This window comes from Fistularia commersonii, chromosome 1 (genome assembly GCF_037954325.1).
Source record: "Fistularia commersonii isolate RoL2024-O1a breed Wild chromosome 1, RoL_Fcom_v1.0, whole genome shotgun sequence".
Classification (NCBI taxonomy): Eukaryota; Metazoa; Chordata; class Actinopteri; order Syngnathiformes; family Fistulariidae; genus Fistularia; species Fistularia commersonii.
In genome coordinates this window covers 28985463-29003063 of record NC_141284.1, presented here as the reverse complement: position 1 = coordinate 29003063, position 17601 = coordinate 28985463, and the positions used below count along the sequence as shown (strand labels likewise).

Here is a 17601-nt window from a genome sequence, read left to right as displayed (position 1 = left end):
CAGGAATGAGTCCATCAGAGGAACAGCACATGTTAGATGTTTTGGAGAGAAGGTCAGAGAAGCCAGACTGAGATGGTTGGGTCATGGACAGAGGAGGGATGGAGAATATATTGGTAGATGGATGCTGGAATTGGAGCTGCCAGGCAGGAGGTCTGGAGGAAGACCAAAGAGAAGATTGATGGACGTAGTGAGAGAAGATATGAAGGTAGTTGGTGTGAGAGAGGAGGATCCAGAGAATAGGGTGAGATGGAGAAAGTGGACTCGCTGTGGCGACACCTGAAGGGAAAAGCCGAAAGAAGAAGAAGAACTGATTGTCATTTAATCAACTAAATGGTCCACATGACACAGAGAAAGGGTTTCCAGTCTATCACGTGCATGAAATACATTTAAAAATGTTAAAATCTTTTCAAAAACCTCCTTAGTATTCTTGACTGTGAGATGATGAGATAAGAACAACTTTATTTATCCTGAAGGAAATTGTTGTGCCAGAGTTTGTTTCAAGCAAAAACATAAGAGTAATAGATAATAGTAGGAAGGAGGGAGAATAAGAAATAAAATATGTGTCTGTGTCCCTTCAGTCCCTGAGGTGGAAGGAGAAGGCGACAGCATCAGCTCGCTGTGCACTCAGATCACCTCCGCCTTCAGTGGACCCCCGGAGGACCCCTTCTCCTCGGCCCCCATGCCCAAAGCGCTGTCGTCCCCTCAGTCTCCTGCAGCACCAGGTAGCCGAACTCCACTCGTGCGTGCGTGCGTGCGTGCGTGCGTGCGTGCACGTTTTCTGCCATCTCTTAAAGCCGCGTGCAAAGAATCACCTCCAGTTTTGTGCGGGAGATACTTGATTGATTTTTTTTTTTATTGATTTAGGTGACGTCAGTAAGAGTGAAACAGATACGACCGTAAATAACAAACAATAAACACCAGGCCGTTTTTTTTTCCGCCTGACCAAACGTGTGACAGCTGCGTCCGTTGGTTCGGTTTAGCCGCGGCCGCGCCGGGTGAAAAGCGACAATGAGATAAGCGGTTCCAGCGGGCTATAAAGCTTTTAAATGTTCCCGTAATGGCAGAAAAGAAAGTTTAAATAGCTTGTAACCACAGCGGGCCTATAAATTAGCGTCCTCCAGGGTCTGCCAGCGCCTCCGCCGGAGCCAGGAAGGCTTTTGAGGCGCCAACGGTCGCGATGTGGAGGTGGTGACGACGATGATGCTCATTAACGGAAAATCATTCATCCTCGCTCTTTTCTCCGCCTGTAGTTTATCAATCGACCGCAGCTCGCGTCTCGGGGTCACGTGACCCTCGGCCTTCACCCGCTCTGTCTCTGATTTGCCGCAGTGAACGGCACGGCTCCCGCCTTCCCCCTCCCCGCCGCCGCCGCCGCCCCTGCGCCCGCGCCCACCGCCGCCGCTAATCCCCCGGTCCACGCCCCGATGCTGCCCCCGGCCCTGCCTGCTCGAGACACCAACCCCTGGGCCAAGACGCCCGCGGGGGCCCCGGGGGCCCCAGGGGGTCCGGCCCCCCCGCAGACAGGTAGGCCGCTCGGCCCCTCCGGTTGGATTTTCATCTTGCCCATTCCTCGATTTGTGCTTCATTTGTGTTTGGGTAACAGGAATACCATGTCTGTGTATCACTTTCAAAAAGGAACTAACTGAGAAGTTGCTTTATAAACTTGTGGAACAAATTTTCCTTTTTCAAACTAGTAATTAATTGCAGGCTCATGTTAACCTTCAGCTTGACAAGACTCTGTCAGAAAAGAAGCAAAGGACTCTTCAAAAAGTTATGAAAAAGTGACAGGAAGAATTAAAGTCAGAGACCACAAGCAGGGTTTTAATTTCCCAGAAATAAAAAATGAACCGCAGGTAATCAGACCGAGTTTTTGACCCGTGATGGATCTTTCCAAATCACCGTCATGGGGGGGGGGGGTTGTTGCTCGTCTGGTTAAATGGTCTCTTCTCACCGCGTCTCTCCGCCGCTCTTCCACACAGGAAGCGACTGGTCGTCCCAAACCCCGGTCATCGTCGTCCCGCCGCCGTCGTCTCCGGTTCTTCCCTCGCACAAACGCACGCCGTCGGAAGCCGACCGGTGGTTGGAGGAGGTGTCCAAGTCTGTCCGAGCCCCGCAGCCCGGCCCCATCATGGCGGCGGCGTCGCCCCCGGCCCAGTCCTTCGCCGGCCCGATGTCGATGCCGGCGGCCCCCGCCCCGCCGGGGGCCTTCGTGTCCCCCCTGCCCCCCTCGGTGCCGCTGCTGCCCCCCCGCCAGCCCGCCTTCCACGCCCAGGCGCCCGCCTCCTACCCCATGTCAAACGGGCTTCCCTTCCCCCAGCCCAGCGTGCCCGTGGTGGGCATCACTCCCTCGCAGATGGTGGCCAACGCCTTCGGCTCCGCCGCGCAACCGCAGCCCTTCCCGGTGCCGGCGGCGCCGCCCCCGCAGGACGCCGCCGCGGCCTGCGGCATCGGCCCGTTTATCAAGGCCCCGTCGTTGCAACCCCTGCACCCGCAGCCGTCCAACGGCGGCCAGACCTTCAACGGAGCCGACGGCTGGGTCGGTCTGTCTCAAGCGGCGCCGCCCTCCCCCGCCGCCGCCGCCGCCCGGCCCCCTCCTCCTCCGCAGCAGCAGGAAGACGCCTTCGAAGCCCAGTGGGCGGCGCTGGAGAGCCGCTCTCGTCAGCGCACCACCCCCTCGCCGACAAACCCCTTTTCCACCGAGCTGCACAAAACGTTTGAGATCCAGCTCTGATGAACGTGGCCGGGCTCGCCGGCAGGGAGCAGGCGGTGGCGGCAGAGACTCGGGGCTCTTACTCTCTTTCTCATTCTCTCTTGTTCCCTCTCTGCGTCAGCGGACGAGCTTACAATTGAACGTGAGGTGGAGGAGCCGCGGGGGAGAAGATAGTAGCGGGGAGAAGATCTCTGCACCACAAATAAGTTAAAAAAAAAAACACAGGCTGCCGTACAAAGAGGCTGCAGCTCCCCCGGCATTTCATTGGCATCGTCGTCGCGTTATGTTTGTGCTGTGCCGCGCACGGTCGCCATCGCCCAGCTGACCCTCGGCGCAGAGCGACGCCCGCCACGCCTCGTCTCGCCTCGCCTCGCCTCGCCTCGCCTCGCCCTGAAGAGGCACTGAAGCACTGAAAGACCTGAGCTTCCTGGCCAGAAGCTCCCCTCCAGCCCCATCCCTTCTCCCCCCGGATCAGAAGACTTAGAGTGAGACAATGCCAAAATCTTTATTTTTATGCATTAAGTATATTTTAAATAGCTTTGGAATCTAACAGAAGAGTTGTAAGTAATCTTGCCAAAGGCAGAGGCTATCTACAATGAGACAAGTTTATGTGCGTGTATACAATAAATGACCGTATATATTATACATAAATATATATATATATATATATAAATATATCTATAAAGAGTCTATACTGTACACACAACTCACAGCAGTGCAAATTTTTAATGTGATGTAAAGAGATTTTTTTGAAGGGACAGCTGCTTTACATTTGTGTTTATCTTTATTTTTGAAGAAAACAAACATACAAAAGGAAAAAAAAAAAAAATCTCTTTATCGTCTTCTCTCACATCCCGCGATCGGATGTGAAGCATCTCACTGTAAATAGGGTTTTCATTGCAGCAACAATCAACGTGGACCTGGTGGCGGCGGCGGTTGCCTCTCTTTCCTGTGCTCTGTTTGTTTGTTTGTTTGTCTGTCCGTCTGTTTTTTTAATAGATTAGTAAACTTCTGTACTTAGCTCTTCCTCTGTCTTCATCATGTTTTGCGTGGTAACTATCTTGTCTTTTTTTTTTTTTTTTTGTCTTTAACTTAATAAAGACATGTCCTGTTTTCTCACCCTCTTTATAGGTGATTTTTTTTTTTTTCTCTTTTTTTATTTTGCACAAGCACTAAAAGTAGATGATTTCGCCGGGTGACCTTGATCAAGATTGGGTGCGTCAGCTACGAGGGGGTGAGCGCCGACCCGCCCCCGCTAAATTAGCTGAGGTCGGCAAAAAAATGTTAAAAATTAAATATACTACAGGGAGATCAAGAAAACAACAAAAAAAAAGATTTCATCTCTCACTGTCTCTGATTTCTCTGTCATGCTTTTATTTTTTTAAATCGAACCTGTGAATATAATCTATTCTCCGACCTATTTTTCCATTTTGTAATTATTTCATTACTTTATTCCACTTCTTTGAAGAAATGCCGAAGCTAAAAGATTGAATAAACTGACGGTGGTAGAGGAAAATGTGGCCTCTGTCTTTGAGTCAGTGTTGTCATGTTTTCACGCCGTCGAGAAGTATTTTGATGAATGAACGGGAGACCGTTCTCAAGATGTGCTTTTCGCTGACAGAATTACCCATTTTACCACAAGACTAATCATAAGATTTGCAAAATTGTCCCGCTGAGATATTCTTTTGGTGCCAGCTTATTGAATGTAAGAAAGTGTTTTGAATGGTGAATTAAAAAAATCCATGAAAGTAGGTTGTTGGTCTGAAAATTCTAAATATTTGAGTTCATCAGACTGACCCGTCACCTCCCGTAAGGCCGGGAGGAGTCGGATCTGAGGAAGAGCAATAATGTGTTAACTCACATGCATTTTGTTCTTTTCTTTTAAACGATAAACCATGCAAGTCTGCAACGTTCAGCTTCATTTCACTTACAATTCAACTGAAGCTTGGATTCTAACGAACCCCGAGTTGCTGTTACTCATCTGGGCTCTAGTCGTCTCACGTCCGGACGACTGCAACGCCTTCCTTCCGGTGACCATCAGGCCTCTGGAGCTTCTTCAGAAAGCGGCAGCTCGCCTGGTGTTCCGCCGTCCAAAGTTCTCCCACACACTCCCCTTCTTATGTCCCTTCACTGGCTCCCGGTAGCCGCCCGCATCAAGTTCAAGGCCCCGTCTTCTCTCCAGGATATGGTCCAGCCACACGTCCCTACCCGTCCCCTCCGAACCGCCACCTCTGGGCGACCGTCCACCCCGTCACTCAGAGCCCCCGGCCGCCGATCCAACCGGTCTCGGTTCTTCTCGGTCTCGGCTCCTCAGCGGTTCAACGAACTCCCGCAAAAGGTCAGAACAGCGGGGTCGCTGCCCATCTTCAGCCTTGAGCTGAAAACGTATCTCTTCACCAAGCTCTACCCCACTAATTGCACGAAGCAATTAGTGGGGTAGTGCTTGGTGAAGAGGTAAAAAAAAAAAACGAAGAAATGAATGCATGTATGTATATGGTTTTGAGATGGCTATTTGGCAGAGTGATGACTTCTGAATAACGACTACTGGTGCTTTGGATCTTCGGTTATTGAATTGCAATTTTTGTAAGTCACTTTGGATAAAAGCGTCTGCTGAATGACTGGAATATAATGTAATGTAATGTCATGTAATGTGGTGTTGTTCCTCCCGTCCGCTAGGGGGCGCTAGCTCACCCTTATCGCTTCTGTGCCGCACCACCGATATAAATACCTGCCGGAAGACTCTGTCCCAGGAAAAAAGAAAAAAAAAAAAAACATGTACATGTGTGAAATACTGGCGATGTGTTGCTTGAAACCGTAAAGGTAAGTTTCCGAAGTCTTCCCGCCGGCTCCAAAACGCGACGCCGTGGCTGTGTTTATTTTACAACCGCCGCTTTAGCGTGGAAAAAGTGTTCCCGGCGCGGAGCCGCTGCGTGGAAGCGGGTTCACGTTAGCCTAGCATTAGCGGCTACACGGGCGAACCGGACCGCCTCTCCGGCTGCCAGACGGGGTTTTGGGCCACTAAACTGGAGCCGGGAGCGGTTCGGACGCGGTTCTCGGCGTTTTGATTAAAAATGGACCGAAAGCGGCGCGCAGGCGGACTTGACACCCGGCGGAGACGCCGCGGCTAACGGCGGCGGTTCCTCCGTAGCAACGGGAAACAAGACGGTCGGGCTGAAGGCGGATCTGCGGCGTCGGTGTTTGTCCCGGTTTCCTTGCAAAGTTACTGCCTTTTTTGACTCCAGATATAACATCACTCTTTTTGCCTTCCCTTTACTGCTGACAAATGCTATTCACAGCAAAGTTTGTGTTGTTTATCTGTTGATAACCAGCGTGTCTCCAGTATATTCCTAAGGACTTATGCAGAATTAGGACTGATAAACTGTGTCTAAAGAATTAGTGTCACAGATTTGTTGTGTGTGTGTGTGTGTGTGTGTGTGTGTGTGTGTGTGTGTGTGTGTGTGTGTGTGTGTGTGACCTCCTGGTTAAACCTTTGACCTCCTGATCCTTGTCAATCCCTCCAGTCACAAGGTGTTTCCATCCAGGTGTTCTTAGATAATCTTCATGCACTTTTAAGAAGCACCGTCTTCAGGCCGGATCATCAGATTGTGTACGACTCATTTGTGTTAAACTATCAGTGCATTTGCACGCTCGTCGACATCAGTGTGTCACTTTCTGCTACCGTAGAAGAATTGCATGGCCTATTTTTGAAGGAATGCATATTTGAAGAAAGAGAGAGCGCTGGAGGATTTATCGGAGATGTTCGATTCTTTTTTGTGACTTTAGTTTTCATTTCTGTGTCATTCTTTCTTTATCCGTTTGGGGCAGATTGTTTTCTTCTTCTTACCCCGTGTGCTTTCGATGTGCCCTGCAGATTTCCCCGATTGCCCCTCGGGGTTAAATAAAGTTTACCCCGATTCTGATTCCTAGCTAAAGGCAGTTTGTGTCAAATGATGGTGATCCATCTGGGGCTTTAGCGTGGAATAAACCCACCTCGATTGGTTCAGTAAATGCGATTTAATGTCTATTCCAGAGAAATGCAGCGCTCCTCCACCTCACCCAGCCAGGGCCGGTTGTGCACGACAGCTCGCTGACACAGGAGAGGTAAACCGTCGCCCGGATCTCGCCGAAGCGAGTCGGAACATTAACCCGTAAACATGGAAGCTGTGTTTGGGCTGCAGGTTTGCACCTTCCAGCTGAAGATCCTGAAGATGTCTCCTCGGGGGCATTTGACCGCCGTCATAACCACGGTCCTCGGGGCCACCTTAGGAGGCCTGCTTCTATGGCGGGCGTACCGCACCAAGAGGCGGACGCTGCCCTCCGTCCAGACGGCGGCCGAACCTGTGGAAGCGGCACGCGTGGCGAGCGACGGGACGCGCGCCGGGCCGCCGCGCCGAGCCGAGAAGGAGTTCAAGGCGGCGGAGTGTCAGACCTCGGCCTCCTCGGTCCAGATCCCGTCCTGTGAGCAGCTGCTGCGAGCCAAGACGCAGACGGTGAGCTCAGAGGAGGAGTGGCAGCAGCTGTGGCCTCTGATGCAGGAGGACCTGTCAGTGCTGCCCGTCCTGGGACTGGACTGTGAATGGGTAAAGACCAAAGGCGTAAGAAAAGCATCTGCATGGTTCAAATCTATCCTGGAAGAGGAAAGCGCCACCCTCCGTCATCCCGGCAGACATCCTTTAGATTCCTGCTCAGAGAGAGTTCAGATTAGAAACCCGATCTCTCGATTTTACCGATAAATGCTGTGGTTGTTGACGGATCGCATTTGGTAAATAAACGACAAGGAAGCTTCCATGAAAATTTTAAAGGCGTAAATTGCGACGTCTGGAAAATTCGTACACGTCGAAGATCGGCCGAGTCAAACGCTGCTTTTTAAGGAAAATCAATTCTGGGCCTTTTTCCTGAGTTAGAAACGCGTCGCCCGAACTTCATAAAAATCGAAAATAAGAGCGTGAGAGCTCTGGTTTGCTAATTGTAGGCAGGGTGGAATTTTCCTCTCCTCCCGGCGCGGCGCTCGGATCGCGGTCTTGCCTGAGCTGCGTTGTGCATCCCAGGTGTGCGCGAAGGGGCGAGCGTCGGCCGTCTCGCTGGTCCAGATGGCCTCGTGCTCGGGGCTGTGCGCGCTGGTGAGGCTGCCGGCCTTCAGGAGCGGGCAGCTGCCGCGCAGCCTGCTGGACGTCCTCCGCGACCCGCACGTGCTAAAGGTGGGCGTCGGCTGCTACGAAGACGGGAAGCGGCTGGCGCGGGACCACGGCCTGGCGCTGTTGTGCACCGTCGACCTGCGGTACCTGGCTCTGCAGCAGAAGTAGGCGCCTCGCCGTCCGAGAAACGGAGCGTTTATTAGCGCGCGTTGTGGTCGGACGGCGTTCGGAAACGTCTGCGGTTGTTTTCAGGCGAGCGGCCGTAAGCAACGGGCTGAGCCTGAAGTCCCTCGCCGCCGACCTGCTCGACGTATCCCTGGACAAATCCGTGGAGCTGCGGTGCAGCGACTGGGAGGCGGATGAGCTGTCACCTGAGCAGGTGGGAACACTTTCATCATTTTCCTCATCGGACGTCCCGCCGCCGGTTCGGCGAGTCCGAGCTGGATGTGCCGGCGAGCGACGTAACCCCGCGCCCTCTCCTCAGGTGACCTACGCTGCCAGGGACGCCCAGGTGTCCATCGCCCTCTTCGTCCACCTCCTCGGCCTGGGCTCCGAAGCCGGCCCCGCCCTTCCCGGCGGGGGCTCGTACTCTGAGCTGGCCGCCCGCTGCCAGGGGCTGGTGGACGTGCCTTTCAGGGGCCGAGCGGACGGAGAGGACCCCGAGGGCCCGAGGGCCGCCGACCGGGAGAAGTGGCGGAGGACACGCAAGCCGCCCTCGTACGAGAGCCCCGAGTCTGGAGACCAGCAAGTCCCAGACCCTCGGAGGAACAACAAGAGGAAGCCCTTGGGCGTGGGTTACTCCACCAGGTGGGTGTCTGAGCCGACCAACCCGCAGCTGGAGCTCCATCCACCCATCCATCCACCCATCCATCCATCCATTCATCCATCCATCCATTCATCCATCCATCCATTCATCCATCCATCCATCCACTCATCTTAACATCTAAACATCCATCCATCCATGCATCCATCCATCCGTCCACTCATCCATCCACCCATCCATCCATCCATTCATCCATCCGTCCACTCATCCATCCACCCATCCATCCATCCACCCATCCATCCATCCATCCATTCATCCATCCGTCCACTCATCTTAACATCTAAACATCCATCCATCCGTGCATCCATCCATCTGCAGACCGGAGGAGTCAGTTTCTACCTTCCACGACGCCGATGCAGAAACAGCCGAGCAGTTATTTAAAGAAGTGACGGCAAATCAATGATCATAAACGCTGGAAAACTTGTGATGTTTTTCCGTGTAATACCCCGGTGGGTATTTACAAACACCAGTCTAGTTACCTTTGGCCTTGGAACTCCAAATGACCTGCATTCAGGAGTGATGTGGTGCAGGAGGCAGAGAAAATGTCTTTGCAACCATTACATTACATTACATTACATTACATTACATTGCATTTGGCAGACGCTTTTATCCAGAGCGACTTACACTAGAGGACATAGGGACTGCAAATACACTTGCAAATACAAGATGCACAGGAAATATACAGAACAGTAAGCTGGGGTTAGTGAGTTTGGTTTTTTTTTTTTGACAAAGACATACACAAACACACACACACACACACACACACACTGCATAGCCTAACTTGCTGCCTCACCTGATCTGGGGCATCAGCGCAGTAAAAAGTCCTGAAAGAGAAAAGTTTTCACCTGTTTCTTGAAGGTTGAGAGAGATGATGCTCGTCTTGTTGCTTCCGGAAGTTTGTTCCACCACTGAGGTAGTAGAACGGAGAACAGTTTTGCCTGAGATCGCTTAGAGCGAGCAGAAGGTACTGCTAGTAGGTTTGTATTAGAGGAACGCGGCTCTCTGCCGGGAACATAAGGTCTTATGCTCCCGGCATGAGGTCGGGAGCATAAGGTCAACCAAACATTCGAGTGTGTTGAAGTGTTTTTGAGCAGGACAACGAAGCCTCGCGGCTCCCCTGGCAGCCTGCTGCTCATCTTCATCCATGAGACAACCAGTTTCCCCACCAGGGATTAGTACGGGATAAATTCATATCTGCGGCGATATCCAAGAGACTGACTGACAAGTGTGTTTCATCGCGCACTCTGTGTGTGTGTGTGTGTGTGTGTTTGCACGCAGGAGGTCTCCCCTGTACGATAACTGCTTCCTCCACGCTCCCGACGGCCAGCCTCTCTGCACCTGTGACAAGAAGAAGGCCCAGTGGTACCTGGACAAAGGAATAGGAGGTAGGGAGATAACGGGTTGTGGCACCAAGACATCCAAACCCCTTCAAACTCCAAAAGCCGCGGTGGGCGTCGAGTCCTGCTCTCACCTGCACGTCACAGGAATTGGGTGTTGTTGAACTCCACGGTGATTTGAAGCCGGTCGATCGGCAGTGAACGTCAGTGAACAACTCACAGTGTTTACGACGCAAACCTTATCCATCACTCCATCCGTCTTCTTCACTCCACACATGGAAGAGCGAAGCTGTGAAGGCTTTCATGAAGCCAAGAGAAGTAATTGTGTGTGTGTGTGTGTGTGTGTGTGTGTGTGTGTCAGTACTGCAGAGCGAGGATCCCTTCGTGGTCCGGCTCCTGTTCGAGCCGTCGGGCCGACCCGACTCGCAGCAGGACTACTACCTGACGGCCAAGGAAAACCTCTGCGTGGTTTGTGGCAAAGAGGATTCCTACATCAGGTCAGAGGAGTTTTTATTCTGAAAAATGCTTTTCCTCGCAGACTAAGATGCAGCACTACTGGTAGTAATAGTAGGATTATTAGAAACATTTGTTTTGAACTCTTCATTTTGTTTTTTATACCTCATTGTATTAGTGAAGACACATCAGGAGCCCATTGTTTAGTAAAGATAAGCTTCTGAAGTCTAAATGAATATGAAGACTCCGTCCAATAAACGTCTCATACTTTTTGGATCCTCGATTCTAAGTAGGGGGATGATAGTTTTAGCTTTTAATGCTGCTGTGAGCAAATGGCTAGGAGGTATTTGTCATCCTTTCTGTCTTCACGGTTAAGGGTTGCTCCTAATCATGCGGTTTGTGGAAGGTCCTGTTTGAAGACTGTGTTTAGGGCGTCAAAAACTTCCAAAATACACTTAGTTTGGTGCAAAGCCAAAATATAAGTGTGCGGTTTGCAATATCTTTACTCCAATTCCTCCCGCAAGACCTGCGGTGCGTCTCCCCCATCTTAGCGATTATTTCTGGTTTTCTGGAACACCTAGTCATTACTTTCCACTTGAGTTTCCTCCAGGAGTTTGAACTTGTCGCCCGCCGTGCCTCAATACAAAGCTCTTCCCAGGTGCTGGTGTGTCCATGTTCATCTCTGTCTCATAACTCCATCTGTTGGGAGTTGGGTATATTCATAGATAAAAGTATATTATATAGCTTAATGATTATTTTCTTTTCCCTATTGATTGTGGGGCTATTAGGAATTATTTAAATGAGAGTGAGTATTTTAACCCCCCCCTTGTGTGTTGTCAGGAAAGATCTGAACTTTAGATCTCTATAAACGTCTGTCTTTGGGAGAGAAAATTCAAATGTTTTCAGATGGTCGTCTTTGATGGGTTGATAAGATAAGAGTTTCCAGAGTTTCAAGCAAAACATAACAATAATAGATAATAGTAGGAAGGAGGGAGAATAAGAAATACAATAAAATAGATAAAGTGTCAAGGTTAAGGTTGAGGCTGTCAAGTGTTTTAAGGTCTTAAAAAAGTACAAACATTTGAATATTCCCCTCGACTGAAGGATGAGACTGAACTCTGATACTCTGACCTTTTTCTAAAACCACCATCTAAATTCAGGGTGAAGGCCTTCCCAAGTCCAATGGTGTGAAAGAAGTTGATAAACTGGCTGAATTTTAAGTCTAAGCTTCTTCTTCTTCTTCGGTCTTTTCCCTTCAGGTGTCACCACAGCGAGTCCACTTTCTCCATCTAACCCTATTCTCTGGATCCTCCTCTCTCACACCAACTACCTTCATATCTTCTCTCACGACGTCCATAAATCTTCTCTTTGGTCTTCCTCCAGACCTCTTGCCTGGCAGCTCCAATTCCAGCATCCGTCTACCAATATATTCTCTATCCCTCCTCTGTACATGACCCAACCTTCTCTGACCTTCTCTCCAAAACATCTAACATGTGCTGTTCCTCTGATGGACTCATTCCTGATCCTCTCCATCCTGGTCACTCCCAAAGAGAACCTCAACATCTTCATCTCTGCAACCTCTAGTTCTGCCTGCTGTCTTTTGGTCATTGAATTTTAAGTCTAAATTTTAGACTTGTAGAGCATCAGTGAAATTATATTCTAGAAGACGGGCATTCAGTTGGGTCTTTACCCTCCTTCTGAATTACAACTCGTTGCCATGGTTTTAGAGTCTAAGGCTCATCTGTATGGATTTAGGAACAGCAGGTTTTTAAAGGTTTGATGAAATTCATTGAATTCATTATCCATCTGGACCTGGACTTTTGTTGTTCTTGAGTGATGAAATAACTTTCTTCAATGTGCTGATCGAACTCCTCGGCTGTTGAGGTTCAGTTAGTTTTATTCTTTTCTGCATCAGCACTACACGTGTTTGCATTCTTAGACAATGATTTGTAAAACCCTGCAAAGGCCTGTCCAGTTTTGTTTGGTTTTGTGGCAATATTTAGTTGTGACTTTATTTTCTTTCCCATGATGGAGGATTGTTGCTTCCTCAGTCTGAATGCTAACAGTTTGCTATCCCTGTTTCTGTATTCAGAATATTTTTGGTTAGTAAACCTTAAGCTCCCCTCAGCTTTATCCAACAGTAAGATGTCTAGTTGTCTACAACTTGTATCTAAATCATTTGTAACCTTAATGGTTGCAGATTGTTTATGTTGGAACTTTTATTTGATTGTCTGTGCTGGTTATTTGGCCTCTCTCTCTTTTTTCCTTGCAGTTGCAAATGACATAATTCGGCCCTTGTAAATGCTTTGGCACGATCCCAGTGTCAGGGGTTTGGTTCCGCCGAGGTATTAGTGTCTAGATTCTTCTTTGATGAACGAGATGAATTCTTTATCACGAAGAAGAGATGGATTAAGCCTCCGTTGTTTAGTTGTAGTTCTTTGTCCTGTTTCCCATGCGGATGATTTGGGTGATGATCAGAAATAGTGATGGGCAGTTTCTCAATGTCTGTTATTTTACACAAATCTGCCTTTGGAGGAACAATCATCTGTCCTGGAATATGATGCACGCCTACTAGAATAAAAGGTAAAATCCTGTTTCCGGAGTTTGGTACGGAAGCATTTTACTCGTCCTGGATGGAGGGCTGGTTTACCGGGACATCACACACCTACCAGTGTTCCACACCATCCACGGTGAGACGGCACTGTGTTCAACAGCGTCTGCAGAAATCCACGCTCATCCTCGCGTCGACATTTATTAAAGACGCCTCGGCCCCGTTGATCAATCCCTTCACTAAAATGTATTTACGCTGTGACTTTATGCAACAAAGTTTTTGGGAAATATCTTCGCCTGTGTGCAAGTATGGCGGCGCCTTTCCGTCATTTGAATCTCTCGTGCTTCACGTCTGATAGGTGGGTTTCTCGTAGGAACGCAGATCTGGCAGTTCACTTGTTTCATCTGCTGCTATATTTCCTTTTTTATTGGGGTTATGAAGACTCTTAACATTGTTGCTTGCAACTTTTAATGTCAGACTTTAATTGTCCGATACAGAAAGCAAGGGAGGAGAGGCAGATCTTCCGTATGTATCTTGTCCTATTCTGAAGGTTTTTAGGACCAGACCGTCAAACCGTGTGGAGCGAAGTGAACTAAGACCGGAGCTGAGGAACATTTCTATTGATAATACACTGTTGACCTCAAGCTAAAAAGTGCTGAAAATGAACGTCTTCAATTACAATGAGTGAAAGAATACAAAACTGTGAGGTTTGATGATCAATGCTAATGTTGAGTCCGCTGACCGCGAAGTGATAGATGACTTTGCAGCTGCTTCTTTTTTTATTTTAAGGTCGTGATTAAAAAGAAAAGATTAAAAGGGTTTCAGACCATCCTCGTTTGACCGACGTCCGTCCTCCCCAGGAAGAACATCGTGCCGCACGAGTACAGGCGACACTTCCCCACCGAGATGAAGGACCACAACTCCCACGACATCCTGCTGCTGTGCACCGGCTGCCACGCCGCCTCCAACGTGCACGACGGCTTCCTCAAGCGGCAGCTGGCCGAGGAGTTCGTGGCGCCGCAGGGCTGCGAGGACGGCGTGCGGCTGCTGGAGGACTCGGACCGGCGGCGGGTCCGGTCTGCGGCGCGGGCCCTGCTCACCGCCAGGGAGGGGCTGCCCGAGTCCAGGAGGGCCGAGATCAGGGCGCTGATCAAGAGCTTCCTGGAGCTGCGGGACGAGCAGGAGCTGACGGAGGAGGCGCTGCAGCAGGCCGCCAGCTTGGAGACCAGGTGAGACTCGCCGCTCCGCTCGGCCGCCTCCGACAGAACAGCAGAAACTCAACCGGTTTCCATTTTTATGAGATCAAATTCACGCGATGATGATGATGATGATGATGAGGATTCCCTTTTTCTGCTGATAATAGTCGATTTCGTCCCGCTGAAAATGCATGAACTCCCTGTTTGACTTCCTTTTCACCAAATTTATTTATCAGTTAAAAATTTCGGTTTTAATTTCTCAAATCGAAGGTTTCAGACGCCGCCGATCGGTTCGGATTCGGTCCATCGCGATCGCCGTCGACTTTCTCGGAACTGGAATATCGCGTTAAGGTTTCGCCTCAAAATCTCCGTTAAAACTCGTCAAAATCTTTTTCTCAAAGTAACCGGACTTGATTCGGTTTCAGCGCTCATGCGAGAGGCTTCTTCCGTTCCCTTTCCTTCAAACAAAATCAAGTCCTGTTGTTTCAAGATGATGATTTTGTCAAGAATGAACGGACCTGGATGACCGAGATCCTCCGAACACGCACGAAAGTGTCGCGTGAGTTCGGCCCGACTCGCTGCAAAATGTGCCGCCGCGGAAATACCGGGATGGATTTATTGAAAACGAACGTCCGACCAAATGATTCTGGAATACGTGCGTTTTCCTCGCCGAAGCCCAACCCGCCGTTTTCTTCTTCTCCCCCCGGAGGATCTTCAACGAGGCCTTCGTGCCCCACGGGCTGAAGGTGGTGCGCGCCCACGCCCAGCTGGGCCTGCGGGGCCTGATCGACCTGGAGCGCCGCTGGAGGCAGCACTTCCTGTCCACCATGCGGCCGCAGCACCTGCCTCCGCTCTGGTCCGTCGACCACAACCACGAAAAGTTCCTGCGCAAGTACGGCGAGGATCTGCCCATCAAGCTCAACTGACGACCGTCTCCCGGGCGCGGCGTCCCGATGCCGGCGCCCGACCAGTGTGCGGGAAAACACACTGGACGTCCCGTGCTAAGTGTCGTGGCGCGGCGAGTCGGGCGCCGGGTTCCCGTACGGCGGGGCGACTCCCCGCCGAGGAGACGGACCTCCGCAGCGACGCCGCTCGCTGTCGTTTTATATCCCGGAGGGAAGGACGTCATTTATTTATGAAAAGAGATGGAAGATGAAACCAGGTTTTAGAGGAAGCCGCGGCCCGAAGCCAATGAACTCTGGCGGGTCGGCAGCTCACGGGCGTCTCGGAAGACCTTTGCAGAGACGGGGTGGTTTTAATCTGACCCGACCACCTCCCGCCCCCCCGGATATTGTCTGTTTTAAGCCGATAGATTCGTCTTTGCCCCTTTTTTTTTTTTTTTTTCCCCCCCTCATTCTGGGGGGGCAAATAGGTGAGCTGGATCCTCGCGGTGCCTTCAGCGAGCGCTCACCTCTGGTGGAGATTACCGGTCGTCACGGGAACGTTGGCTCCTTTCACCCCATCCTACAGACCCCAGATGTTTCCCACCCCTGCTGCCACACACACACACACACACTCCCCCACCCCCCCCACCCCCCCGCCAGGCGGGACGCCTCCATGGCTCATGTTCTAATGTGCCTCTTAACCCCCCGGACCCGGCGGGAGCCCCCCCACCTCCCCACCTCCCCTCCCAGCGCAGCAAATCTCAGTTTCCGCATTACGACGTCGTTATTTAACAACTCAAACTGCACAGAGAAGTAAAGGTGCCAACAACAAAAAAAAAAAAAAATACAAACAGCGATGGAATTCCCTTTAACAGCCCCCTCTGCAAAGCAGACGTGCATCTTTAATGGGATAAATGTTCTGCACACGGAACTTTAAAATTAACGTCCGCTTTCTGAAAAAACCCAAAGCGGTTTTTGTTTTCCTAAATTGTGAATGAAATTAAGAAAAAAATAAATAAATAAAAGTTGTATTTGTAAAATTTGTCGCGTGGGTTCTTTGGACAGCCGGGGGGAAAGTGTGTGTGTGTCCGGAGACGGAGATGCTTGAAAGACGGTTCTTGCTTTGGGGATTTTTTTTCATGTTTTCAAGGAACCAAAAGTTTCTTCTCTTAAAAATTTAATTATATTTTTTTCATTTTGTTAGCAAACCTGCTTTAAATGTGTGATAAGACACTTGGGTTGTGTTTTGGGCAGAGAACTGAAGGAGTAGACCAGAGTTGCTGTTTTAAACATTGTTTTGAATTTTATTTCTTACAAAATCACAGTTTCATAAATAGTCTGTAAAAAGGAGTAGAAAAGCGTTTTTCTTGACATATATGAATCGGACGTTTCAGGTCAAAGGAGTCTTTCGTCGGACTTTTTGTCAGGAATACCTTTTTTTTTTTCTTTTTTTCTTTTTTTTTTCTACAATCTAGTCTTGCTGAATTAAGGCCTCTAGATTTTGGCATCAGAACAATCTTATCAGTCAAATATTTTTTTAAAGTTGAATTTGCGTGGAGTCATGAGCCCCCCATGGTTTCACAGTTAAGTCAGGAAAAAAAAAAAAATAAAAACACTTTTTGTTTTTGTTCCTTTCTTTTTGTACAAATAAATACCCCTCCCCCAAAACAGCAAAAACTGTAAACAAATGGCTCAACATGCAGATGAAGCGTCTCTAAGGGTCAGTGTTGGACACTGCAGACATTTGCAACATAAAAATGGCACATGAGGCTACTTCCTTGAACCCCCCCCAGGAAGCGGAGTGGTGACAGGAAGTGACATCACTCTGACATCATTACTGCATTACAGCGAAACCTCTGTTTGGGCAGAAACACACCTGGACAGACATTTTACTCCCTTTAAAAATGTTTTCCCCCGATCAGCCATATTTTATCAACTGTGTGTGTGTGTGTGTGTGTGTGTGTGTGTTTGTGTGTTTGTGTGTTTGTGTGTGTGTGTGTGTGTGTGTGTGTGTGTGTGTGTGTGTGTGTGTGTGTGTGTGTGTGTGTGTGTGTGTGTGTGTGTGTGTCCGCCCATGTTTGCAGGAGGCTTCAAAACTTAAATACTGCATATTATCCAAACTCCTTTTTGTTTAAACAACAAAAGGCTACGCAAGAAAAAAACAGACATCTTGAGATGTGTGGAAATAAAAGGCCCGTTTGATTCTGGTTTTGTCTCCAGAGGACGGCGGGACGTCACGCCTTACATTTAAGATCTGTCGAATCGTCGCGCTGACGTCGCTCCCATTCTCAGAGTTTTTTAAAGGTTCGATCATTCGTAAGGCAAAATTCTAAATATTTTTCGAATCGTCCAGTCCCGGAAATTTATTTGGAGCGTCTCCTCACATTTGTCATTTTCGTTGACTTTCGTCTCCCAAGGAGGGACTTGGAGGGCGATCCAGACGAAGGCTCTCGTTATAACGGGCCGATAAAGATTGTCAGGTGAACAAACGACGCAAACAAAAGCCGTAAAA

The 17601-nt window shown here is 49.6% G+C and overlaps 2 protein-coding genes across 8 annotated transcripts in view; both read left to right on the top strand.

Annotated features, from left to right (window-relative positions):
- Window positions 1-4226, top strand: part of numb (NUMB endocytic adaptor protein) — a 60841-nt gene extending 56615 nt beyond the window's left edge. For all 5 annotated transcript variants that reach the window (XM_086159257.1, XM_086159247.1, XM_086159237.1 and 2 more), the window contains 3 exons: window positions 579-722; window positions 1330-1524; window positions 1980-4226. In XM_086159257.1, the coding sequence (XP_086015383.1) occupies window positions 579-722; window positions 1330-1524; window positions 1980-2731 (1091 nt within the window). In that variant the 3' untranslated portion in view covers window positions 2732-4226. The remainder of the gene's footprint in view (window positions 1-578; window positions 723-1329; window positions 1525-1979) is intronic.
- Window positions 4227-4970: 744 nt separating this feature from the next.
- exd2 (exonuclease 3'-5' domain containing 2) lies at window positions 4971-16118 on the top strand. 3 transcript variants are annotated; one of them, XM_086159207.1, is made up of 10 exons: window positions 4971-5530; window positions 6741-6811; window positions 6889-7290; window positions 7759-8009; window positions 8098-8224; window positions 8330-8652; window positions 9947-10053; window positions 10367-10502; window positions 13870-14238; window positions 14915-16118. In XM_086159207.1, the coding sequence occupies exons 3-10, from the start codon at window positions 6919-6921 to the stop codon at window positions 15129-15131; spliced, it is 1902 nt and encodes a 633-aa protein (XP_086015333.1). In that variant the 5' UTR covers window positions 4971-5530; window positions 6741-6811; window positions 6889-6918; the 3' UTR covers window positions 15132-16118. The 3 variants fall into 3 exon arrangements, with proteins under 3 accessions (XP_086015333.1, XP_086015325.1, XP_086015315.1); XM_086159199.1 differs by having other exon boundaries at window positions 6889-7305; XM_086159189.1 differs by having other exon boundaries at window positions 14631-15075.
- The last annotated feature ends 1483 nt before the right edge of the window (window positions 16119-17601 follow it).